The 26,900-nt window shown below is 36.1% G+C and overlaps 6 protein-coding genes across 8 annotated transcripts; 4 read left to right on the top strand and 2 right to left on the bottom strand.

Annotated features, from left to right (window-relative positions):
• The first annotated feature begins 387 nt into the window (after window positions 1-387).
• Window positions 388-2,784, top strand: LOC106449062 (agamous-like MADS-box protein AGL13). Its single transcript, XM_013890872.3, has 8 exons — window positions 388-741; window positions 1,332-1,410; window positions 1,544-1,605; window positions 1,715-1,814; window positions 1,944-1,985; window positions 2,126-2,161; window positions 2,274-2,416; window positions 2,500-2,784. The coding sequence occupies exons 1-8, from the start codon at window positions 560-562 to the stop codon at window positions 2,588-2,590; spliced, it is 735 nt and encodes a 244-aa protein (XP_013746326.2). The 5' UTR covers window positions 388-559; the 3' UTR covers window positions 2,591-2,784.
• Window positions 2,785-3,490: 706 nt separating this feature from the next.
• On the top strand, window positions 3,491-5,326 carry LOC106449077 (peroxisomal membrane protein 11E-like). Of its 2 annotated transcripts, none has more exons than XM_022717850.2 (7): window positions 3,491-3,626; window positions 3,830-4,028; window positions 4,135-4,209; window positions 4,341-4,415; window positions 4,486-4,566; window positions 4,661-4,912; window positions 4,999-5,326. In XM_022717850.2, the coding sequence occupies exons 2-7, from the start codon at window positions 3,837-3,839 to the stop codon at window positions 5,032-5,034; spliced, it is 711 nt and encodes a 236-aa protein (XP_022573571.2). In that variant the 5' UTR covers window positions 3,491-3,626; window positions 3,830-3,836; the 3' UTR covers window positions 5,035-5,326. The 2 variants fall into 2 exon arrangements, with proteins under 2 accessions (XP_022573571.2, XP_013746340.2); XM_013890886.3 differs by having other exon boundaries at window positions 3,622-3,739.
• On the bottom strand, window positions 5,192-7,203 carry LOC106445039 (F-box protein PP2-A13). The gene is made up of 3 exons (XM_013886521.3): window positions 6,605-7,203; window positions 6,367-6,485; window positions 5,192-5,798 (listed from the first exon to the last, which is right to left on the bottom strand). The coding sequence occupies exons 1-3, from the start codon at window positions 6,917-6,919 to the stop codon at window positions 5,372-5,374; spliced, it is 861 nt and encodes a 286-aa protein (XP_013741975.1). The 5' UTR covers window positions 6,920-7,203; the 3' UTR covers window positions 5,192-5,371.
• Window positions 7,204-10,388: 3,185 nt separating this feature from the next.
• On the bottom strand, window positions 10,389-13,449 carry LOC106445041 (calcium-dependent lipid-binding protein). 2 transcript variants are annotated; one of them, XM_013886522.3, is made up of 12 exons: window positions 13,237-13,449; window positions 13,048-13,156; window positions 12,814-12,915; window positions 12,648-12,698; window positions 12,345-12,465; window positions 12,132-12,250; window positions 11,933-12,031; window positions 11,779-11,859; window positions 11,620-11,705; window positions 11,243-11,468; window positions 10,994-11,158; window positions 10,389-10,922 (listed from the first exon to the last, which is right to left on the bottom strand). In XM_013886522.3, exons 2-12 carry the CDS (start codon window positions 13,150-13,152, stop codon window positions 10,560-10,562), a joined length of 1,518 nt encoding a protein of 505 aa, XP_013741976.2. In that variant the 5' UTR covers window positions 13,153-13,156; window positions 13,237-13,449; the 3' UTR covers window positions 10,389-10,559. The 2 variants fall into 2 exon arrangements, with proteins under 2 accessions (XP_013741976.2, XP_022573573.2); XM_022717852.2 differs by having other exon boundaries at window positions 13,277-13,376.
• Window positions 13,450-14,013: 564 nt separating this feature from the next.
• On the top strand, window positions 14,014-22,573 carry LOC106447770 (cytochrome P450 76C2-like). The gene is made up of 3 exons (XM_013889738.3): window positions 14,014-15,416; window positions 20,773-21,301; window positions 21,854-22,573. The coding sequence occupies exons 1-3, from the start codon at window positions 14,965-14,967 to the stop codon at window positions 22,484-22,486; spliced, it is 1,614 nt and encodes a 537-aa protein (XP_013745192.3). The 5' UTR covers window positions 14,014-14,964; the 3' UTR covers window positions 22,487-22,573.
• A 702-nt stretch (window positions 22,574-23,275) lies between these two features.
• On the top strand, window positions 23,276-25,880 carry LOC106445042 (cytochrome P450 76C4). The gene is made up of 3 exons (XM_013886523.3): window positions 23,276-23,735; window positions 24,420-24,924; window positions 25,114-25,880. Exons 1-3 carry the CDS (start codon window positions 23,362-23,364, stop codon window positions 25,732-25,734), a joined length of 1,500 nt encoding a protein of 499 aa, XP_013741977.2. The 5' UTR covers window positions 23,276-23,361; the 3' UTR covers window positions 25,735-25,880.
• The last annotated feature ends 1,020 nt before the right edge of the window (window positions 25,881-26,900 follow it).

Below are 26,900 nucleotides of genomic sequence, written 5' to 3' on the forward strand. Positions count from 1 at the left end.
TCCACTAACACAAAGAAATTCAACTCGAACTTTGAAAACTGTTGGTTTGAAATTAATACTAAGGTTAACCATAAAAGAAACAATGATGGTTTTTCCAGTGGTCCTTCTGTTACCTGCATATTTCCATTCCTAGGTATCTTTAACCATGACTACAAATAGAAAGTTTTCTTTTTGTTCCATGTAGATTAAATACAAATAACTTCATTTGCTGATAAAATAAACAAATAACCTCATTTGGGTCAATTATAAGTTAGTTGGACTTTAAATGTTATCATGTGATAGTTACCATTTAACATACGATACCAAACAAAGAAAAGAAAGACATAATTCATCTTGCATGGTAATATATATAAATAAAATTAGAATAATAAATCAACAACAGGCTACGTGTATCCCCCTACGTATGCGGTTTAAATAGCTTCAAAAAAACAAAAGTGTTAGCAAATACGCTGTGTATCCCTCCACTTATTGGATCCCTTTTGATTTATGCATGTAAGTGTCCAAATCTTGAGAGGGATTTAAAGTCAAGAAACGTAGAAAGAAGAGAGAGAAGGGGAAAATGGCAAGAGGGAGAGTGGAAGTGAAGAGAATAGAGAACAAGGTCAATAGACAAGTAACCTTCTCCAAAAGAAAAGGTGGTTTGCTCAAGAAAGCGTACGAACTCTCTGTTCTATGTGATGTCGAGGTTGCTCTTATCATCTTCTCCAGCAGTGGCAAGCTCTATGAGTTCAGCAGTGACGCGTACGTATATATATACCCATTTTGATCATCAAGATCCTTAACTAAGGTTTTATAAGAAAATAAATGTTTTCCTTTCAAAATATTCAATGGCTAACTTCACTTCAAAAAAACATATTCAATGGTTAACTAAGATAAGCTAGGTTTGATTTGTTTCCGTTTTTAAGATTCAAGAAACCAAAGTTCTGTCCTTTTAAGTACATTAAGAGGCATGTGTATTTTCTCTCAAATCCTAACCAGTTAAGTTTCATCACGGTTCGACCTCTCGGATCTTGAAATCTTTTTTTTTTTATCCTACAAATCTTCAAGATCAGTATATTTTTTTTTCTGAAAAAAGGGCTTCAAGATCAGAATTTTATTGATTGATTATAGGATAAAACGTTTATTTGATATGTGTGTCTCCTTAAGATTTCAAGAAAACCATAAGTTTTGCCTTTTAAAATGGTTACATCGATCTCATAGAATCATTACGCAAATATGTGCAAGAAATTACAGATCCATTAAGTTTTGTATAATTAGGGTTTGCTTTAGACATTTAGATCAACTAACCAACTAATGATCTCTTGTGTTTTCTTTTATTTAATAATCTGTAGAATGGAGAAAACAATTGAAAGGTACAATCGCTGTAACATCAACATTTTGGACAATAATAGACCGGAAGAGTCTACACAGGTCAATTTTTCTTTTTCCAAGTCTTCACATCCCAAGTTAATGTTATACATACATAAGTAACAACTAAAACAAAGCAATTATAATGAGCTCAGATAAATTTTAATTAATCTTTTTAATTAATTCTTTGGTGCAGAAGTGGTCTCAAGAGGTGACAAAGCTCAGATCCAAATACGAATCTCTTCTTCGCACTCATAGGTTTAAATAATCATGTTCCTTATTAAATCATTTATTTACATATAATTGTACATTGTCTCCTAGCTAGTTTCCGCAATTAAGAAATATATTGAGTCTTTGAAATAAAAAGGTATTTGCTTGGGGAAGATCTTGGAGAGATGAGTGTCAAAGAATTGGAGACGCTGGAGAGACAGCTTGAAGGAGCTCTCTCGGCGACCAGGCAACGCAAGGTACAACATTTTGTCTAGATGGACACATCTTATTTCGTTGTAATCAATTCTAAATTTAGATATATAAAAATGAAAGTTTTTTTTGAACGACAAAAATGAAAGTTTAAAATGCATTACGTATATACGCAGATGCAGGTTACTATGGAACAAATGGAAGACCTTCGTCGAAAGGCAAGTCTATTACATCCACTTACATTTTGACCGTAACATATATTTAGTCATTGCATTAATAGCCTAGTATATAATTAATGTTTATATTTGTATGTATAAATTATAACTATGTTGTTGTTGATTTGGGTTTGAAATTACAGGAGAGGCAGCTCGGAGATATAAACAAGAAGATGAAGGCTATTATTCCTTTAATATCTAGACTTGGAGATTGCAAATGATTCCTCTCGTAAATTCTTAGTTAATATCTTCAGTATTTCGTGTTAATGGACTGTTTTTTTTCATAATCAGCTTGAGGTAGAAGGTCATGAATTCAAAGGCTTTCAAGACCTTTTGCTAAATTCGGATGCCAGGGCTGGTTCCACTGATTTCTCCTTGCTGTCCTCTCACCACAACTCTGTGGATTGCGACGTCGGACAGTTCTTGAAGATCGGGTAATCATTCTTTTCTTTTTATGAAAAAAATAAACTATGGCTTTATAACCAAACTGGTGTTGAGAATACATATATTTATACAGGTTTCAACAACAATATGAGCAAGGTGATGGATCTTTGGTGTTAGAGAGTAATGTGGGATGTGACTGTGAAACCAACTTGACCCAAGGATGAGTTCATCGAATGGTCACACAAAAATGAGAAGCTTATATTCTTCTCTTTTTCGAAGTTATATACCAAAGTTTTCTGTTTAGTAGGTACAATAGCTAATTTAAAATATGAAATACAGCTTAGAACGACCATTCACATTACAACTTATGTTTCACAATGAATGTTCTTTTGGGTATAATTTATTGGTTTTTCTTCTTCTTTTTGATTTGTTATGTCTTGGAGCCGTTAAATAAATCAAAACATTCAGTCACTCATTTGGCTACTTAATCTTGGACATGTAGAATGATATATTACACATAATTTTATTTTCAGAATGAACTATCAAAACTGTAATACATGTTGGATTACAATATTCCGTAACCTATAAGAAAGAAGAAGCATACGGCTCTGGCTCTATAGCAGGACTAGAATATATTTCATTGTGCCCTACTAGCCTACCTCCATGTCTTTGTAATGGATTCTTAATCTATGGAAATGATACAATTAGAGGATAATAATATAGAGGACTAAACCTGAGCCTTGAACACATTCTCAATCTTTGAGATGTCTAACGATTCTGAAGAAAAACTATTGTATGCCACGTTGCGTCTTGTCTTGTCTTGTCTCTAAAACATTCCTTGTGTAAGAATCCATTCAAGAGTTCTTTTTTTTCTAGTGAACACTGCTAGTGATACAAGTGATGTTCAAACAACGTGAACACTGCTATTGATCGATTATAAGAACTATATATACAAACCCAACCAAGTAACTAGAGACAATATAACTTGATTGAAATCAAAACAGCTAACTGAAATTTTGGACGCAAGGCTAATCTTCTTCCTGTCTTGAAAAGTACTTTAAAGGCCTGGCCCACTTATTTCACACGAGGGCGGGTATATCTAAAACTCTTTATAGATGACGTGGGATAGAATCAAGTGCACGCAGGAAACGTTTATACTGAAGCGATCATAAGATTTTTGATCGAGACGGTGCGTTCTCTTCGACACGCATTTTATGACACAACCACAAAGAAGAAGAGCTCAACGATGTTCCAGAAATAGTAAGACACTGAATCTCAGATCCTCTCGTCTTGAAAGTCTGTATACTTTCTCTATCTATAATCTTTGAAAGCTGGAATGTTCTCATTTTTATAATCTTCATAGAGATCATTATGTATGTATCTCTCATCAATTAAACCTAGCCTTTTCTGCCTTTTATGAAATCTTTTTTTTGTGTGTTTTGTTTGTTTTTTTTTTTTTGTAGAGAGAAGATGGGTAGATTATATTTGAGGAGAGACGAGCTAGCTCTAATAATCCTATACTTGAACAAAGCTGAGGCTAGAGACAAGATATGCAGAGCGATTCAGTTCGGTTCCAAATTCTTGAGCGGTGGGCATCCTGGTACTGCTCAAACTGTAGACAAAAACACCAGTTTGGCTAGAAAAGTGTTCCGCCTTTTCAAGGTCATTGTCACTTTGCCATTCTTCTTCTTAATATTTGATTTGAAAAGATAATAATTTATTTTTGATTTCTGATTAAGAGAAATGGGCTTTTTTTTTTAATCTGCAGTTTCTCAATGATTTTCACCTTCTTATTGGCCCTGTTCCTAAAGGGACTCCACTTCCTCTTGTCTTACTCGGAAAGGTGCCAACAACATTTGTTCATCATATCTTGTTTTGATTTTATTTTATTTCTGTCAACTGTCCATATGTTTAAACCAATTTTTAATATTTTGTGTTTTTTTGTTTGTTTGTTTGTTGGTTTGGTTGTTTCAGTCCAAGAATGCACTCTTGTGCACCTACTACTTTCTTGATCAATTCGTCTGGCTTGGTAGATCCGGCATATATAAGGTGACATTAAGCCAACAATCCATATTGGTCTATTGAAGTGACTAAAGACTCTTGTTCATTTGCATCACAGAACAAATTACTAACTGATTTGATTCGAAGTTTCGCAATTTTCTGCTGGCTTGGATCATCTCTTTGTAATATAGCAATCCAGGTTTTTCATATCTCATCATCTTTCTCTACATTTTGATTAGCATGTGTCTCTTGGCATATATATACACTCTTCTTGATCTTCACACTTGTATCAGATTGGTGAGCTTATAATGCACTCTTCATCTATGAAGAAGATGGAAAAGGAACTCAAAGATGATGAAGAGCAGGATAAGGAGATGGATCGTGCTGCTAAGCTTCAGAAATCAAAAGACAGAATTCTAGCTTTGATTAAATCAAGCATGGACACTGTTGTAGCCATTGGTCTGCTTCATTTGGTTCCATTTATAGTTACTACTCGTGTCACTGGCGCTTTCGGGTTTGTCACCTCGCTTATCTCTTGTTATCAGGTAAACACAATGTCTTCCTTCCCATAAACCCACTTCCAAATTCACATCTTTCATCTAATTCTTATAAAACTTCTGTTACTACACAGTTGCTTCCGGGACGCCCCAAGTTAAAGACACCTTGAAGCAAGAAGAAGCTGGGCCTTCATAATAATTGTGTTTCATATTCATTAGTGAACCTGTTGTGTTCAAGTAGTCTCATGAGTCTATGTTGCTCCTATGCAGTAATAATGATAACTCTTATATGATACTTAATACTCTGAACAAGACTCTGTTTCTACATAGCTAAAAGGATTCTTCTATGTTCAAGTTCAATAACTTTAATCTCTTACAACCACTGTAACTACAGACAAAACCAGAGACAACCCAACCATGTGTACAAGTTCCAGATCAATATGAAAAAAAAAAAGATTATTCTCACCATTTACAACAATCTCACTCTATATCTACACAAAAAAATAACTATTCTGATTCAACGACCTTTCTTGCATTTTCTTTAGGTACTATAAGAACAGAGTCTATGCACAAGCCACCTTTCGTGTGAGTGCAATCAATTTGAGTCATCGAGAACTTGACTCCTGTTGATACATCTGGATTTACCACTTTGAAATCCCCGACGTGATAGTGACTCCAGTGTCCAGGGTTGTTGTTCAGATAACGCAGCGAAACAGCTTGTTGGTTGTCTGAAGTTGCGAGCTGGAACCTAACAGGTTTAATGTCCCATCCGTGGATGTGGTCGGAGTTGCAGATTCTCCGTCCAAGTCTCTTTGATGTTTTCCCGAGCTGGATGCGGAAGAAGAGACTGTATGTTCCGGATGGAAACTGGATCTCAAACTCTCCTCCTACTTCGAACCACCATATCTGTTGAACATACGCAACTGAGTGGAACCTGGAGATGCAAAATATTGAAAGAGACTAATCAAGATAAAGGGTACAAGCTCAGTGAATCTAGCAGACAAAGTATACAATACCAAACTGAATAGTCCACCATAACATCATAATACTAAATCAAGAGAAGAAGATAGTCAAACTGAAAAAAAAAAAAAAAAAAAAAAGATATTCAAACTTATGATACTACTACACCTGGATTTAGGCCTGCTGCTCCGGTTCGGTTAGTTCGATTCAACATAAATAATACCGAATTAACCCGAAATAAAGTTGGTTCGGTATTTGGTGGTTAGTTCGATTTAACATAAATATTACCAAATTAACTCGGACTAAAATTCGGTTAGTTCAGTTTTTCAAAAATCCTACCAAAGTTTTTAATTTCGGTTTAATTTTGTTTAAAATTCGGATATGTTTGGTTAAATTTGGTTAGTTCGGTTAGGGTTTTTGGTATAGTTTAAGAAAACCGAAGTAACCGGTTGCCATATGAACCAAAAACCAAACTTTTGAAAAAAGAAATTACTGAATCAAACCGAAATTTGGTTCGGTTCGGTTCAAAATCCAAGTCCTACCTGGATTCATCGGTTGGGATATGACTCCAGTATCTCCGATCATCAATTCCAGTAATCCTTAACGCCTTTGAAGAAACCGATACACAGAGACGACCAGTGTTCTTATCAATCCACAGCTCCTGCTCAAGAAAGAACACACCTCTCACAATAAGAAAGTTGCTAACTTAAAAAAAAAAAAAAAAAAAAAATTGCTAACTTTTTCCATAAAAGTGATTCAAAAAGTGAACAAAGTATCAACCTTTGTGCCACCCTCGAAGAGATTGGGCCTACAGAGCTTCGCGTAAAGATCCTTCTTTATCAACAACTTCCTCAGAGTAATTTCGTCGAACACCTTCCGCGCAATAGCTCGGTAACTCGGAGGCAGCTTCGACTCCCACACGAAATCAGCTGACGACGCGCGACGGAAGACCCTGCTGAGACGAGCGAGCCGACAAATCTCCGGCGGGTCAAGCCGCATCATGATCAGCGCTACACAGTTCTCCGGCAAATCGGATAATCTGGGTTCACTGCTCCGGTCAAACTCCGGCGTAACGCCTGAGATATTCGCGCCCATGGATCACACCAAGAGATGTAAAAGAGAGAGCCTTTACGTATCAAACGAAGAACCCAAGAAGCATGGCCGCGGAGAATCGATCGATAGAAACTGAAGAAAGGAAGCTTTTTTTATTTTCTTTCTTTTTCTTCAAATTATTATTGTTATTATTTTTCTTTATACGGTTTTGAAGATGAGAGAGAATACAAATACGCAAAGCAAGTTTATATAGAAGAAGAAGAAGAAATGATTCAAAGGTCAATTCTCCTGAGCCAAATTCATATCATATATAATTTCGTAGAAGTGTACTATACGTATCTTTTTTATCTGCGGATGTATACGTTTTGTGGTCCGGGTCGGGTCGGATCCGGATAAGGGGTGATTAGAAGTCGGCCACTTGGCCTAATAGTTTGGGTTAAAAGTGCATTACACGCGTTCTTAGGAGTGTCAAAATGGGTCATGACCCATGGGTTGACCCAACCCAATTTGACCCTTTAACCCAAATGAACTGTTTATTTTGGATCCAATGGGTTAATGGATTAAAAGGTTAATGGGTTAACAGGTTAATGGGTTAACAGGTTAATGAGTTAACAGGTTAATGGGTTAACAGGTTAATGGGTTAACAAGTTAATGGGTTTATTGGGTTGGGTCAACTCATGACCCATTTTGTTTTCAATTAAAAAAAACCATGAGTAAACTCAATTCTAAGGTTTGATAAAATTGGAAAATCATTTTTCCGCCAAAACTGCAAAAACGTATTTTTCCGCCAAAACCGCAAAAACTCATTTTCCCGCCAAAACCGCAAAAACGCATTTTCCCGCCAAAACCACAAAAAACGCATTTTCCCGCCAAAACCGCAAAAACCCATTTTCCCGCCAAAATCGCAAAACGCATTTTCCCGCCAAAACCGCAAAAACATATTTTCCCGCCAAAACCGCAAAAACGCATTTTCCCGCCAAACCGCAAAAAACGTGTTTTCCCGCCAAACCCGCAAAAACACATTTTCCCGCCAAAACCACAAAAACGCATTTTCCCGCCAAAACCGCAAAAAACACATTTTCCCGCCAAAACCGCAAAAACGCATTTTCCCGCCAAACCGCAAAAAACGTGTTTTCCCGCCAAAACCGCAAAAACACATTTTTCCGCCAAAACCGCAAAAACGTAATTTCCCGCCAAAACTGTAAAAATCAGTTTTCCCGCAAAATCGTGTTTTCCACCAAAACCGCAAAAACTCGTTTTCCCGCAAAAACGCGTTTTCTGCCAAAACCGCAAAAACACGTTTTTCACGCCAAAACTGGAAAAACTCACTTTCCCGCAAAAATACTATTTTCCGCCTAAACCACAAAAAACATTTTGTCATTTTGATCAACTTGGTCTTAACTTAAAAATAATTCATTATAAAGATATTGGGTTGATGGGTCAACCATTAACCCATCTAACCTATTTAATTTAATGGGTCATGGATCAATCTAACCCATTTATTAAATGGTTTGGGTTGATCCATGACCCATTAACAGTAAACCCATTTGGGTTTTGGGTTGGGTTGACCCATTTGACCCATTTTGACACCCCTACGCGTTCTGGTGGGGTTAGGGGCATATTTAACGACAAGTAAAACACCTGGCGAAGGTCTAATTTGAGGTGGAATTTTTTTAATTAATGTATAATAATTTCAGTTTTTTTTTTTTGTGTTTGAGGTTGAATAGAATTAAATATTTATTTTAATGATTCTGATTCAAAACAACGGCGATCCCACTTTATCCATTTTTCTTGTTAAAAAAAAATGTTATGGATATAGTGCGTTTGGTTGCGACGATCGAGCATGTTACAATGGTATACTAGAACTGATACACATGATCAGTGGATCAAAAGTGTTACAAAAAATGAATTATTGTAATTAGCAAAGTGATAGTATACATTTTAGAAGTCAATAACTAATCTAGTACTACAAACGATTTGCATTATACAAAATAAATAAAATGTTTTATTGACGTTTGGCCATTGCATTAGTTAGCCAGGATAAGCATGACGGTCGTCGAGTAGTGGAAAATAATTATCATGTCTCGACTCTTATGGTTATAAACAGAATATGATAACAGTTGTACGTGTCAATAATAAACATTCATACGTCTAGAGCAACAAAGCGAGACCTGGCCGTTACAAATATTATAAATTTATTATGTAAATACAGTGTTATGTGCTGCAAAGATGCATGGTGAAATGAATACACTATTCATATCAAACTATTGAAGTCATTGTTGTGAACTGAAGGTCTGTTTCATGATGATGGACCCTTGAGATATACTTTCATATTACAAGATTAGTTGGAAGAAAAAGTAACTAGAGAGTCATATTAAAAGAAGAAAACTCTCGAGATGCATTAGTTTTGTTATATCTATTTTTCATGTCCCTATTTTGACCTAAGTTTGCCAATCAACAAAAGCACTTTCCCTTAAATAATCATCTTTCTTATATTCACAATATTTTTCACAATGTGGCCACCTTCTTGATGCAATTATTTAGGAATAAAGTAAGTAAAATCATGGTGTCGATCTTTGTGGTCGGGACACATTATCCACTTGGCTTACGTATGGACCAGTTAGTACAAACTTCCCACAGTTTAGGCTGACGTGGATCCAAGTCATAGGATCGTGTTAATATGTCATCCACATTTTCTCGTATCCAATCTCAATTATTTAGTTTTGAATCTGATTTAAAAAACCACACATATTTGGCTACAAATCTACGGTTTTTAATACATTATATAATAATCAAATCAATCAAAGCTTCGCAATATAAATATTTTGTATATCTACTCATGAATAGAGCACTTTCCTGTAAAATAAGTTTCCATGAAGGTTTTTTTAGCATTTTTATGTTTACAACTACTATATAAACGGGTGGAATTTTACCAAAAATAAAATATAAGAGGTGGAGGATGATAGGCTAATCGATTGGAAGCAACATATTTTTAACCATTATATAAAACCAATAATGGATCTTTGAAAAACCGGTCCAAAATGGATAAGAAAGATCTCGACTGTGTTTGTTTGTTGAGCAGAGCTTCTGTTTTTTCTTCCAATTATGATTTATAGTACTGAAATTAATATGTGACAAAGAGAGTTTTGAGAACGACGTTATATCTGAAGAAGTGATAGTGAAAGACGCTGCCTATTATTTATTTCTACTCTTAACCGAGTAATTTACTTTCAATCAATCATGAGTTTTAAAATTAGTAAACGTAGCAGATGATGTTGGCATGTTTAAACTATACCCAGTCGACACATCACTTTTTGTACTAGTTTACCATTATAAATACAAACCAGCTTTTCATAAAGATATTTAATCAAGTGGCTTTAATAATACAATGGATAATTCTTTTCTGTTTATAATGTTGCCTATGTTCTTGATAATAATTCCCTGTTCTTAGCAGATGATGTTAGCATGTTTACCATGTCTTTTTATATGAAACTTAATGCGTATGGGACGATTAAACCAAACGATTCTTGTACAAGATTTAAAGTTGAAATTCACAATTAAAACAAATTAATCCAGACACCAATTTGAGTGGTAATAAGAAAAAAAAAACAGCATCTCAAGACTAGAGAATAAAACGAAGTTATAAATATCACAAATCTTTGTTTAAACCCCAAAGTTTTACTTACTGTTGTTTCGAACCATCGGTCTCGCTATTCACAGGTGTGGAGGAGCCACTACGTTTACTGGTCTGACCTGTAATAGTTCTACCCATGAACCTCCCTGCTTTGCTCAAACCACTACCCACTGCTCCAAAACCGCTACCAACCATCCCAACACCCGAGCTCACACCGGTTCCAACCAGGCCGACTCCTGCACCAATCCCTGTCCCAACCATTCCTACACCAGCACCGAGCCCACTTCCAACTGCATCCATTGTGCTACCTATCATTCCTGCATCCTTCAACCTCTTCCTCTCTTCCATTATTTTCTTCTCTTCTTCTAACGCAGCCATTTGCTCCTCTTTGTTGAACTCATGATAATGTACCTTCAAACAAAGAAGTCAATTCAGGAAGAAGGAAAAAGTTTTTTGCGGTTAATTAAGGGAAGAAGATCTACCTTAAGTGTTATACTTCCTCTATCTTTCTTGTCTTTTACTTTCAGAGTATCAAGTGAAGACAACAGATTCAGCTCCATTTCTTTTGTAACCCCGGCTTCCAAACTGCTTAAAGGAAGTTTCACAAGTCCTAGACGCTCGTCTTGCCCAACGTCTTTGTCAAATACCTGTCAAGAGTTTAACAAAGACGAGAAGGATAATTAAAATTTGCCTTGACCAAATACGAAGCATAACTGTCTTAGATTGCAAACCTCTACAGTGAGCGACTGTGTTTCTTTGTCCTCTGCGATCAGTTCAAATGTTTGGTCCCAAACAGGATTCAGGTTGTTCTCGATTGCCTTTGTTTTATACTTGAAGACAGGACGAATGTGGATGGTTGCATAAGGGTCAGATTTTCCTATCAATTCCTTATTCTTCAGGTTAGTTGCTTTCACTACTGTTACTATAAGCTTTCCCTGTGGCTTAAGTTCCAATTCACTGTGAAAGAGTTAAAAATAGAGAGAATTGTTAAATGTAAAATGCTTTCATAGTACCTATCATGACCAAGTATATGGCTATACAGAGGAGAGAAGGCAAAAGATAGGCAGTGGCAAGAAGAAAAGATCCAAAATGAAACAGAGGAAAGTACCTGATATCAACAGGTATACCACCAATGGGAACAACTATTCTATGAGGCCACTGAAGCATGTCTTTGACAATAGAATCAACGGTGTCCTAACAGAAAGACAAGGATAAATATCTGCGTGGACACCTGGAAACTGCTTGACATACCAAGAGAAGAACTTACATCAATCATATCAGATAGTCCAGGGATTGCCGTCAAGCTTCCACCAACAGCCTTCAGAGTGTAATCGATTCTCGGTTTTGGCTGGTTGAGATCATTTAGCAAGTTGGTGAATGACAGATAAGAAAAGGATAAATAAAAATGGGGGAAACTGTACCTCAGCAAGTAGAGCTACAACAACAGCAGATATACAAGGAATCTCATCCGCAAGTTGAAAAATAACACGTGCAACTGTGAAAACTTGAAGATCCTTCAACTGTTCCAGCCAGAAACAAGTGATGGTAGAGATAATCAATCCATGTTGGGAAGCAATACTCAAGGTGCTGACGTAAGTACTAAAATATATCTCTAGTAACCTGGATGGGTATGGAAGCGACAAGTGCTGTAACACCTAAAACGATATTTGGATCACCACCCCATCGAAGATCAACGTCCATTGTGATTTGACCTTCCTTGAAACTTTGAACACGAATACCTGCAGCAATAAATAATAATGCATGTGCTAAGGCTTGAACAAGTGGAAGAGAGGTAACAATCACAAACGAAAAATGTAGTCCACCATAATTTACCTTCAATCTTTGGTGCTACGTTACCCAGAGTCAGTTTGCTGAACTTGAGGGAAGTAATTCCTGGTGGTCTGTAATCTTCTAGCAGCGGTTCAACAGAATCTCTTATTACCATAGTTGCCGCCTGGAAATTAGTCATCAGAACAACGGATACTTAGATTCTTTAACAAAGACTCTCTTCTTCCCAATGACAACTTCAGTTACCATTATTCATGCTAGTAATAGTAATTTCATAGCCAACTTCCAACCATCTACAGTAGAACAGAATGCATTTAGTAAAGTATAAAAAGAAAATAAGAATCTCACCTCTGCAATAAACGGCCACATCTTGCCAAGTAGTTTATTCAGCCATTTTACCTGAAAAGTAAAGGTATATTGGCTCGTTTTCTAATAAACCGGTACACCACGTGTTCAAGCACTCTTGGATTCAACACTTGTTGAACCTTGACTATGCAAAAATGAAGAGAAGTACCTGCTCAAAGGCTGGAAAGGATATCCACTGAGGAAAGTTATCACCACAAATTTTCATCAAATCTTCTCTGCTAAGAGATCCTAGAAGTTTCATATCAACTGCCTGTTCGATTACACAGTGTATCAGAAACCATGAACACACATCATCACCTAATCCTAATCTACCTTTAGCACAACAACCACAAACGATTCTAAAATTCCAGATTCAATATTAGGATCCTCAATCGAATCGAACCTTGGCGACTCGCTTGGATGAGCGGTGCGACATCATACGACTCCAGCCAGCCATCAGAGCTACGCCGAAGATGATCCCGAACAGAATCCCAGATATCAACCCCATCTTCCTGCAATTACAATCAAAATATCAGGCGATCGATCAAGAAACGGAGTCACAAAACGATTGAAAACGCAATCGGATCCTCACCAGGAGCAACGGTTTGCGTAATCGTCGGCTTGTAGTTTACCTTCACGGGATGGGTCAAGTGTGGAGAATCAGAGCGCATTCAAGTAATCTTGGTAGGGCAGAGAGAGAGAGAGAGAGAGTGAGATAGAAACGGTTCATTTCGAATTGATGCTGAATTTAATTAATTATTTATATATATCTTCCCCCAACATCTCACTATTGCTCCCTCATATTTTTCTATCTTCTCAAATCTGCCCCTTTAGTTTTCCCTTACTATTCTTATACCATCAAGATTACAATGATTTACTTCTTTTTTTTTCGACAGATTACAATGATTTACTTTAGTCAAGTGAATTGTTGTATTCAAAATCTCTTACATGGACTATACTTCAGTGATCAAATAATCTATTCTATTAAAATAGAAGCGGCAACTTTATTTCATGTCTGATTAGTTGGACTTCCCTTAAAATTTTTATTAAATGTATTTTAATAATACTAATAAAAATAAAAATTTTAAACTACTTTAATCATAATATCTTTTAATATCTTTTTATTTAAAATATCTATATATCTATGTATGTATAAAATCGAAAATTTGTTTAAATACTTTGATCAATGTTTTTTCTGTTGAAACAAAATTGAACAGAAAATAGTAAAATAAAGAAAATGGACTATAGATTTTTTTCTGAAGATAAAATGTAAAATAGTTAACATACTAATTAATAAATTTAAATTACTGTATTTTGTATCTTATTTTTAATAGAAATACATAAGTATTTTTACGAAATTGATGATTATATAATAGGAATGAGACGTGAATATTTAATACTTTCAAAACAAGTTTATTCTCATATGAATTTGTTAAAAACATTAGGAATTCAAAATCTACTTAAATATTTTGATTAATGGTATAACTTGTAACACTTAGAGTTTCTTCAAACTCTAAAAACTTGTCTTATCTTTTAATTTTCAGTTCTCCGTATATGTGCAGTATCTTGCTACATCCAATACAAATCATGAGGATGTGTCCCATTTTCTGAATTTTTTGATGATGTTGTCTTTAAAATTGATAATAGGGTATGATTAGAGCGTCAGAAGAATACGTGGTCGAAACTAGAACGTGAGAAGTACATGGGCCAGTTTGAGCAACGAAAGATTCTGCCTCGATAACGAGGCAACGAGCGTTTTGATGATACGTTCCATGTGACTTGGTAAAATAAACATCTCAGAGTGAAGACGTGCTTTACCACAAAATCACATCTCCCTACTCAAGCGACGTTGACCATTGACAAATCAAGTAATCTTAATTATTACTTTGTTAACTGGAATAAGATTTTACGATCTTCTACAAAATTGAACTCCTTCGGTTAAATAATATAGGTAGTTTTAAAGCACAAAAATGAAAAAAAAAAAATATATCATCTACACAAATTTTCACAAATTAAAAATTAAGATATATAATCGTATATGGTAGAAAATCTATCTAATAAATTATTCTTTTATCATCGAAAACTTAACATATCACGTACTGTTGTTTGACAAAACACAAAACATACCACATATTCGTTTCTTTAACTTTTAAAGCGATGGACATATTGTGTACCTTTGACTTTTGTGTCCTAAGCATAAATTTCATTTTGTCATCAATGCATTATTTAGATTGAAGCTAGTCCTCATACTAAGCCCATAATGATAATAATTATAGTACTAATATAGTTACTACATAATATAATTTCTATAAATAAGTATATGATTGTGGTTAGAAGAAAACGCCACGAACTGACGATGAAAAACACTATAGCTCCGGCTGTGCTCTTGATGTTTAGCTTCCTTTTAACATATCTTCTCCTTGCCGCCGTTACATCACGACGGAGGTCATCAGCCCCACTGCGTCTGGTACCTTCAAGACCTCCCGGACCGCCGAGATGTCTGGGATGGCCGATCATCGGACTTCTTCATATAATCGGAAAAGCTCCTCACCTTTCACTTGCCACTCTCTCAAGAGTTTATGGACCAATCATGAGTCTTAGACTTGGAAGTTTGACCACAGTGGTCATTTCTTCACCAGAGGCAGCACGAGAGGTTTTGAGAACACTCGACCATGTCTTCTCTGCACAAGCCTTCAGCGAGACCGTTAGAACCATTGGTCACCAGGAAGATGTCTCCACTCCACGGCTACCTTCCATGTCGCCCCATTGGAGGTAAACTATAAATTAGTTAATTAAAATTTCACATAGTTTGGTTTTGACTATGGTAGACTTGTATATACTAGAATTTATTAATCTATTGACATGTAGTTCAACCACGGCCAGCCCAATAATCCACTAGGAATGTAGTCTGGTTCACTGTCCAGGTCGCATCTTGTTTCAAAGCACATAGATAATGATAACAATAGGATAGTATACAATTTTATAATGGATAAATCTCACAAGTAATATTTTTAATTTTTATCAGAAATAACATTAAAATAATCTTTAAAATAGCTTATATTAATTAATAAAAGACTATATTACTCTATATTCGAAACACTGACTCTAATCTTATCTTCTAAATATTAAATCCAAAATCCAAATATATAAATATTTTATTTTTATCTTTGAATGAATGTTATTTTGAGGATGTTTCTCTTTATGTGTGTTATGTTTTAAATAAAAACTTGATTTCATGTTATTTGAAAGTATGTTTATTTTAAAATTCGCACTCACATTGAATAAAATGTGTGTTGGGTTTTCCCTCATTAGCCCAAGAATAATAACTAATCAAGTTATGATCCAAGGGCCCAAGAAGAAGAACTATCTAGAATTATGGAGAAGAAGAGAGAAAGTTATGGAGTTAGATAAAATAATAATTTAGAGAAATCTAGAACATGTTAGAGTGTACTCCTTCACTTGTATAAATAGGGGTGCTTAGCACCATTTGTAATCATCCAGAATCAAGAAAAGCAATAGAAAGAAAACATTTCATAAAAGGTTCCAAAAGTCTTTAAGAAATCTCCAAACACAAGCCTTACTAGAAAATCCCTTTCCTAAAAAGAAGAAGGTTATCTCGAACATAAACCGTCTACATTCCATCTTAACCTCTCGAAGAAAATATTATCCGCTAACTTTCTCAACAACTGGTATCAGAGCCGAGTTACCGGTTATCTTTGAAGAAGTGAAGATGGAGGCCACCGTTACCTTTGAAGGTGATATGTTCAAGCTCACGACAGACAACTTCTCTTATTGGAAACCGATGATGGAAGATCATCTTTATTGCAAAGATTTGCATGAGCCCATCATCATGAAGGATAAGCCAGAAGGAAAGGATGATAAAGCATGGGAGATTCTTAATAGAAAAGCGGTTGCCGTAATACGCAAGTATGTCGACCGATCTCTCTTTGAACATGTCTCTACCTACACAAATGCTTTTGAATTATGGACAAAACTTGAATCCATGATTCAAAAGAAAACACCTCGAAACAAAGCTCTTCTTGTTCGACGGTTGGTAAAGTTGGAATACAAGGATGGCCAGAGCATGATGGAGCACTTGAACAATTTCAAGGGGATCGTAAATCAACTTAACAAAGTTGATATGAAGGTTGAAGACGAAATGCAAGCCCTTTTACTCCTTAGTTCACTACCAGAGAGTTGGGACACACTAGTTGTCACTCTAAGCAATTCAGCACCGGAGGGAAAGCTTACCATGGACACCGTCACTGATAGCCTTCTAAACGAAGAAGTCCGCAGGAAGGAGCGAGGTTCAAGTTCTTATTCAGAAGCTAACATTGTTGATAGACGGGGTAGAGAAGAGACTCGTGGTCACAACAGAAGCAGAGGACGAGACCAATCTCGAGGAAGATCCAAGTCACGTCCAAGAGTTACCTGCTACTATTGCGACAAGCCGGGTCACATGAAGTCGGAATGTCGGTTTTTCAAGAAAGACAAACAAACCGGTAATATCAAACCAGACCGGTTCAATCCTACAAAGAAGCATGAAGACAAGACTACCACCATTGTGGAAGACCAGAGCGAAGAATTATATCTCATTGGAGAATGTAATCTTAGCTCTGATGATAGTTCATGGATCGTTGATTCTGGTGCTTCTTTTCACGTCACCCCTCATGGAAGCTTCTTCACAACCTACCAAAGTGGTGACTTTGGTAATGTTCAAATGGGAAATCAAGGAAGAAGCAAGATCGTTGGAAAGGGGGATGTTATTCTTACATCAAACACAGGATGTAAGATAGTTCTCAAGGATGTAAGGCATGTTCCCGACATTCGACTCAATCTCATATCAACCGGGAAGCTTGATGATGCCGGTTTCGATAGCCACTTTGGCAGTGGCAAATGGAAGCTAACCAAAGGGAGTTTGATCATGGCTCGAGGAAGAAAAGAAGGTTCATTATACGTGACTCAAGCCAAGCTTTGCAAGGAAGAAGTAAATGTCGCAAGTGATGACATGGATATATGGCACCGAAGACTCGGGCATATAAGTGAGAAAGGTTTAAACATACTTTCTCGCAAGAAACTTCTTCCTGATATGAAAGGTCTCTCTCTCTCACCATGTCATGATTGCTTAGCCGGAAAACAACATAGAGTCGCTTTCCGAAGATCGTCTACGCCTATGAGAAGAAAGCATATTCTTGATCTTGTGCATACTGACGTATGTTCCATGTCCGAGAAATCCAATGAAGGTGCATCATATTTCGTCACCTTTATTGATGACCATTCAAGAAAGGTGTGGATACATCTTTTGAAAACAAAAGATCAAGTTCTCGATGCTTTCAAGGAGTTTGTAGCCCAAGCAGAACGAAGTACGGGTCAAAAACTCAAGTGTGTTCGATCTGACAATGGTGGAGAGTATCGAGGTCCCTTTGAAGCGTTTTGCAAAGCTCATGGAATCAGAATGGAGAAGACACCACCAAAGACGCCGCAACTGAATGGGCTAGCTGAAAGAATGAATCGAACGATCACAGAAAGAGTTCGGTGCATGCTCTCTCACGCTAAACTACCCAAGCCATTTTGGGGAGAAGCCATAAAGACTGCAGTGGACGTCATAAATCTCACACCATCAGTTCCTTTGGAAGGCAATGTCCCGGAGGAAGTTTGGTCGGGTAAGAAGATCTCTTACAACCATTTGAAGGTGTTTGGGTGCAGAGCGTTCGTCCATATCCCTAAGGATGAACGAGCCAAGCTAGACTCCAAGACTAAAGAGTGCATCTATCTTGGGTCACCAAGAGATGATTTCGGCTATCGGCTTTGGGATCCGGTTAACAGAAAAGTTATCCGGAGCAGAGATGTTGTTTTCTTCGAAGATCAAACAATCGAAGACATCAACAAATTAAAGAAACCAAAGCTAAGGGTTGTAAGGAATGAAGATTCTTATAAGCCCCAAAATCATGAACAAGTGATTGGAGATGATGGCGAAGGGGATCCCATCATGGATCCGAATGGTGATGAAGGTGAAGAAGAAGATCAAGTGGAGCCAGAGGAAGAACATGAGCCAAGAAGGTCTGGAAGAGAGACAAGACCATCTGTAAGATACTATCGAGATGAGTACGTTAATCTTACAGATGAGGGGGAGCCTCAAAGCTATGAAGAGGCCATAGGAGACACTCATAAAGATGAGTGGGTTGAAGCTATGCAAGATGAAATGCAATCCTTGCATGATAATCACACTTATGAGCTGATGAAGCTACCAAAAGGAAAGAGAGCCTTGAAGAACAAGTGGGTGTACAGGTTGAAGTATGAAGAGAGAAGCTCAAATCCAAGATACAAAGCTCGATTGGTTGTGAAAGGATTCAACCAGAAGAAAGGCATAGATTTTGAAGAAATATTCTCTCCAGTAGTAAAGATGTCCTCTATCCGAGTGGTTCTTGGTCTAGCAGCAGTTCTAGACTTGGAGATTGAACAACTCGATGTCAAGACGGCCTTTCTACATGGTGAACTTGAGGAGGAGATCTATATGGAGCAACCTGAAGGATTCAAGGTTCCAGAAAAAGAAGACTTGGTGTGCCGATTAAAGAAGAGTCTTTACGGCCTCAAGCAAGCCCCAAGACAATGGTACAAGAAGTTTGACTCCTTCATGGTGGATCACAACTTCAAGAAAACCAAGAATGATCATTGCGTTTTCATAAAGAAGTATGAAAGCGGCGACTTTCTCATATTATTGCTCTATGTTGACGATATGTTAATTGTTGGCCAAGATCGCAACAAGATAGCCGCATTAAAGAAAGATTTGGGAAGGTGTTTTGCGATGAAAGATCTGGGGCAAGCGAGACAGATTCTTGGAATGAAGATCACTCGGGATAGACCAAAGAAGCTTTTATGGCTGTCCCAAGAACGATATATGGAAAGAGTGTTGGAGAGATTCAACATGCACAAAGCAAAGCCGGTGAGCACTCCACTTGGTGGACATTTCAAGCTAAGTTCAAAGCAAAGTCCAACAAGTAAGAAGGAGAAAGAGGAAATGAAGACTACCCCATATGCATCAGCCGTGGGAAGTCTCATGTATGCTATGGTGTGCACCAGACCCGACATTGCCTATGCTGTAGGAGTTGTGAGTCGCTTTCTAGCGAATCCAGGAAAGAAGCATTGGAAAGCAGTTAAGTGGATCCTACTCTATCTACGAGGCACAACGAAGAAGTGTTTATGTTTTGGCAATGGAAAATTGGAGTTGAACGGTTACACCGATGCAGATTGGGCTGGTGATAAAGATTCAAGAAAATCGACATCAGGATTTGTAACTACCTTTGCAGGGGGAGCTGTTTCATGGCAGTCGAAGCTACAAAAGTGTGTTGCCTTATCTACCACGGAAGCAGAGTATATCGCAGCAACGGAAGCGTGCAAAGAGATGCTATGGATGAAGAACTTCTTACATGAATTAGGAGTGAAGCAAGACAAGTACAACTTGTTATGTGACAACCAAAGTGCTATTCACCTAGCAAAGAACCCAACGTTTCACTCCCGCTCGAAGCACATCGACATTCGGCATCATTGGATCCGAGAAGTTCTTGAAGAGAAGCTCATACATCTCAACAAGGTACACACAGATGAAAACTGGTCAGATTTTATGACCAAGGTATTACCGCTTAAGAAGTTTGAAAATTGCTGCAAAGGCACGGGGATGGCAACGGTTTCGGGCTAAATCGGGAAGGGGGAGATTTGTTGGGTTTTCCCTCATTAGCCCAAGAATAATAACTAATCAAGTTATGATCCAAGAGCCCAAGAAGAAGAACTATCTAGAATTATGGAGAAGAAGAGAGAAAGTTATGGAGTTAGATAAAATAATAATTTAGAGAAATCTAGAACATGTTAGAGTGTACTCCTTCACTTGTATAAATAGGGGTGCTTAGCACCATTTGTAATCATCCAGAATCAAGAAAAGCAATAGAAAGAAAACATTTCATAAAAGGTTCCAAAAGTCTTTAAGAAATCTCCAAACACAAGCCTTACTAGAAAATCCCTTTCCTAAAAAGAAGAAGGTTATCTCGAACATAAACCGTCTACATTCCATCTTAACCTCTCGAAGAAAATATTATCCGCTAACTTTCTCAACAATGTGATATGTTTCCACTAGGTTATGGAGGAATATATTGGAGACTAAGTTGTTCTCAAGGAAGTGTCTCGACGCCACGAAAACCATACGGTCAAAGAAAGTGAAAGAGCTTATAACATTCATCGTGGAAAGCTGCGAAAGAGGAGAAGCTGTGGAGATAGCTCGTGCTTGCTTCGTTACATCGCTTAATGTTATCTCAAACGTTGTATTTTCGACCGACTTAGGTAGTTACGACCAGATGGCCTCAATGGAACTCCGGGACTCGTTGTTTGGTGTAATGAAAATCATGGGGAAACCGAACCTCGCCAACTATTTTCCGTCTATTGAACATCTTGATCTACAAGGTATCAGGGAAGAGATGAAGTTATGTTCGGAGAGATTGTTTAGTGTTTTCCAGGGGCTCATCGATGCTCGGGTTGCAGAAAGATCATCGCGGACTGAACCTAGAGATGCTTATAGCAGCGATCGCGATCTGTTGGATTCACTTATCGATCTTAATCAAGAGGACGGATCGGAAGTCGACATGAACGATATCAAACACTTTCTATACGTAAGTGATATATATAAGTATTAAAATTTAATAAACGTTGGCGCAAAACATCAATAAATTGCTGGAATTATGATATTTTCAAAAGATTTTTATGTAAATAAGTATGGTTCATAAAAATGTTACTTTGACATTTTTTTATGATTTAGAAAATGGTTAAAATTCATTTGTATCCTTGCTAATTATATTTATTTAAACAATAGTATTTGAGATTACTAAATATATTTATAGATCAAATAAAACATTGTTATAATTAATATTAAGTAACATTACAAAAGATATAATGCTTTAAAAATATTTGAAATTTATTTTTTTTTGAAAAAAAAAATATTTTTTTTGCTAATAAAGAAAAATATTTGAAATTTAAAATAACAGTTATATCTAATAAAGAAAAATGTTAAAATGACATTTTTATAAAAGAGTCGGAGTAGCATTTTTTTGCTTTTATATTTAATATAAGTTTCAGAAAATATTTCTACTATGAAATGCGAACCTAAATTGTATTGTATATTATTTTTTGAACCAAAAATATAATGATTTTGTGTAAATTTGAAGGACTTGTTTATTGCGGGGACGGAAACGAACTCTACAACAGTGGAATGGGCAATGGTTGAGCTATTACGTGACCCAGAGGCTATGGCTAACGCTAAAGTCGAGATTAACTTTATCGTTGGCCCAAACCGGTACGTTCGTGACTCTGATCTCCTACAGTTTCCTTACTTACAAGCTGTTGTAACAGAGACTCTGCGCTTGCACCCACCGAATCCATTTCTGATCCCACGCAAAGCTGAGTCAGACATAGAGGTTTTAGGGTTTCTCGTGCCTGAGAATGCTCAGATTCTGGTGAACGCTTGGGCTATAGGAAGAGACCCAAGCGTTTGGGAAGACACGGGACGGTTCAAGCCAGAAAGGTTCTTGGGACGAGAGCTTGGGTCGATAGGCAAAGATTTTGAGATGGTACCGTTTGGAGCTGGACGAAGAATGTGCCCTGGAATATCATTGGCGTTGAGGCTTGTGCCTCACATGCTTGCTTCACTTATCTATTCATTTGAGTGGAGTATTGAAAACGGAAAAGACTACGCTGCTCCTGCGGATTTGGACATGAATGAGACTCTTGGTCTTACCTTGCACAAGGCCAGCCCACTTTATTCTGACTTTGTCAAGAAAAACTACGAATATTTTTATTAATTTTCGTAATTTTATTTTTCAGTTGTTGATCAGTGGTTTCAGAACTGAGACCGGACCTGCTAGATTAATAAATATTTTTCGAGTTTATTTTGGACCGGTTTTATAAAGTAACAAGTGGCAAATCATTCATGAATTCATCACACATGACAAAAAGACAAACCCTGGCCTGTGCCATGCTATAAGGAATTTGACTTTAAAAAAAAAAACTTCATTCATTAAATTAAAAGATCTCCATTACAAGTTAACGGTTATAAATAGCAGAGCTTAAAACAATAGACATACACATGAGGAAGTTAACTTTGAAAATAAGTGAACCAAGTGGTGAGGAGGTACGAGATGACCGTGTGTTGTCTTATCCATAAAATAGGTACGTAAACTGAGATCAACAAGCGAGAATCAAGGGAGCTCAAGGATTAACAACCAAAAGGCCAAAACATTTAATTTTTTTTTGTTAAATACATTTTGTAGATACAGTTATTTTTGAGTTGTTAAATTGTAAGAGAAAATTCTGGTTTTTATTATCTCCATACTAAATCCCTGATAGACCAATTGATAAATCATCTTACTCTAAGCAGCTCGAGATATTATATGAATCACAAATAGTTCATATTCTATATAATATAACAATTACATTTTCTTTTACCAGCAAACTTTGTATACTTACATATTGTTTCTTGGTATATATGATAGTTTTCCTGAATAGAAAAAGAAACTTATTTTTGTTTTTTTTTCTTTATTTGTCAACAAACGTAACTATTTAGAAGGAAAGTGGTGGAAGAATGTTCAAAACGATTAGACAGCTAGCTTTATATCATCTCCATAGATAAGTATAACAAAGTGGCTTAGAAGAGACGTAACGGACTTGGAAATATCAAATGGAGGCGGCTCTGTTCCTGATCATTTGCTTCATATTATCATTCATTCTCCTAGCCGCCGCCGTCAGATCCCAACGGAGATCCACCGCACTGCCTCCGGGACCTCCGGGATGGCCTATCATTGGAAACATTTTTCAAATCGGAAAGGCTCCACATCGCTCACTTGCCGACCTCTCGAGAATTTATGGCTCAGTCATGAGTCTTAGATTTGGAAGTTTAACCACAGTGATAATTTCCTCACCAGAGGCTGCAAGAGAGGTGCTTAAAACACATGACCAAGTCCTGTCTGGACGAATCATCCTTGACCCCATTCGTTCTATCGACCACCAAGATGTCTCCATGGCCTGGCTACCTTCGACATCCCCTCGTTGGAGGTAAATTATAGGCAACTTGTTTGTTTTATTGGAATTTCACATGGTTAAATAATTTGGCTATATTCATCCATTTTAATTCATGTTTCTCATAGTAAGAATAAAATTGCAATAGAACATCTTTGTAACAATAGTTTGGTCGTTTGAGGGTTGTCTATCCCAAACTCGTATATGTTAGGTTTCCTGGTCATTCAGGTTCTGTTCGGTTCCTATAACTTTTTAATTTCGTCTTTTTGCAGATTTAAAATTAAGGAACCGTTCGAGATTTTATAAAATTTGGTTAAATTTTAGTTCGATTAAAAAATACTAAGAACTGACTTTATCCAAAAAATCTGATTCGCTTTGGTTCGAGCTTTTTGGGTAATTTTGGATAGTTAAAAAAAAATCAAATAACTCCGAGGTTTTAGAAAAAATATAAAATCTTTCAAATTGCTCAGATTTAAATATCAGGTAATTAAGACAATTTCATATAATTCAGATACAAATATTTTGGCAATTTAGGTTTTTTTAGTAATTTTTAGTTTATAAATTGTATTTTAGTTTTCGGTTTTCGGATCTAGAGAATTAGAAACCATTGAATTTTTATTAGTTTCGGTTCAGTTTCCATTTGTTTTTCCAGTTCAGTTTTTCCATTTGGATAAAATGCCTTGGCCTAGTTTATTTACTGATTCACGATGTTCCACATAGGTTATGGAGGAAGATATCGGCGACTCACATGTTCTCCCTGCAGTGTCTCGACGCCACCAAGTCGGTGCGTATGAAGAAAGTGAATGAACTTGTAACCTTTATGAGGGAAATATGCGAAAGAGGAGAGTCTGTCGACATTGCTCGTGCCTCCTTCGTCACATCACTCAATATAATCTCAAACACTTTCTTTTCGACCGACTTGGGTAGTTATGACCCAAGAACCTCCATGGAACTCCAAGAATCGGTGGTTCGTATAATGGAAACCATCGGGAAACCAAACCTAGCCAACTACTTTCCGCTTATAGGGTTTCTTGATATGCAAGGTATCCGGAAAGAGATGAAGGTATGCTCAGATATATTGTTTACGGTTTTTCAAGGGTTCATCGATGCTCGGAAGAATGAGAAATCATCTCAGAATGAAATCGATCTCTTGGATTCGCTTATGAATTTAGTCAAAGAAAATGGATCCGAGCTCAACGTGAACGATATCAAACACTTTCTCTACGTGAGTGCTATTTATATATATACAATTCATATAATATTATACATCTTTGTGACTGTTATATATGCTTCCATTGTTGCTTTTATTTTTCAAAAGATTATAGAAATATTTGCATTTTGAAATAATAATTCGAGCCATGTAACCTAGCTATATAGTACTTATATATGTACATATGTGTCATGTATGTCTCAGGACATGTTTCTTGGAGGGACTGATACGAACTCCACCGTGGTGGAATGGGCAATGGCTGAGCTACTTCGCAACCCTAAGACAATGGCTAAAGCTCAAGCCGAGATGGACGATGTGGTAGGTCCAAATGGTGTTGTTCAGGAGTCAGACATCTCTGATCTTCCATATTTACAAGCAGTAGTGAAAGAGACTCTACGTTTGCACCCACCGGGTCCACTTTTAGCCCCACACAAAGCCGAGACAAATGTAGAGGTTTTGGGGTTTCTCGTGCCTAAGAATGCTCAAGTCTTGGTTAACGTTTGGTATATAGGACGAGACTCAAGCATTTGGGAAAACGCAGAGCGGTTTGAGCCAGAGAGATTTTTGTCAGGACGAGAAATTGATGTGAAAGGTAGAGATTTTGAGCTGATACCGTTTGGGGCTGGACGAAGAATATGCCCTGGAATGTCTGTAGCTATGAAGACAGTACCTCTCATTCTTGCTTCTCTTCTTCATTCTTTTCATTGGAAGCTTCAAAACGGTGTCCTTCCTGAGGGTTTGGACATGGACGAGAGCTTTGGTCTTACTTTGCATAAGACCAATCCACTTTATGCAGTCCCCGTCAAGAAACGTGCGAATGGTTAGTCTTATGTAATTTATATTCGCAGTATAAAGAAAATAAATAAAACTACCACTCTTGTATAGTAAATCTTGGTTTCTTTTGTACCCTAAATAACGAGATATTTTGATTTCAAATGTGTGAATAAACTACTAGCAAATTGTTAGAGCAACCTTATCGGTAGTTTACTAAAACAGAGTTTCTTGAAAGTAAAATATTAATATTTTAATATAATGATTAAGTTTTAATGTAAATCAAATAATTAGTTCTTTGAATTCATAAATGCAATATGTTTTAAATAGTCACTAGACCGTGACCCGCCCGACCGGACGGGTATTTATTTTATGTTTTTAGTTTTTTTGTTTATATTAAATGATTCATTTGTAATATTGAAACATAAATTAATATTGAAAATTAATCTTTGCAGTTATAATAAAAATAAAAATTAAAAGTTTAATAAAATATTCTGATATAAATTTTAAATTACCTAATTAAAATAATATAGAGGTGGTCATATTTTTTTCCAATTTTAAAGACAAAGAAAATAAATTCATAAATACATAAAATATATAAACATATTTGGAACTATAATTTCTATTAAAATAAATTTGTTAAAGAAAAATAATCTTGCTGTTGTTATTTATTTTTAGAGCTTAACCCGTGACCGTATAAATATTTGGTTTCACTTTAATTTTTTTGTACTAATGGTAATATATATATATATATAAGTAAATTAAAATGTATTACACAATTTTTAATATAACATTTTTAAACATAACAATTTTATTTATTACTTTGAATAATTATATTTTATGATTTTAATCATCTATTATATCGCAATGTATAAATATAAACAAATCCAATATTTATAACTAATTGGACTTATATTATGAAAGCATTATACTAATATATGAATAAACTATTTTATATTTTATTTATATTTTATTTATATGTTATATAAATTGATTATGATGTGTGATTTTTTATTTTATTATTTATTACTTATAAATATTAAAAATATTAAATATGTTAATACAAAATATATTAGGAAATTTTTATTTTGGTTATGATTTGATAAAGAAAATCTATTATTTAAATTTTGGAAGGACATTAAATGCTTAAATCTATTATTTAAATTAGGAAAAGACAAGCATGTTTAATTATATGTTCAATAAATATCTCAATGACTTTC

Source organism: Brassica napus, chromosome A4 (assembly GCF_020379485.1).
Source record: "Brassica napus cultivar Da-Ae chromosome A4, Da-Ae, whole genome shotgun sequence".
NCBI classification, from domain to species: domain Eukaryota; kingdom Viridiplantae; phylum Streptophyta; class Magnoliopsida; order Brassicales; family Brassicaceae; genus Brassica; species Brassica napus.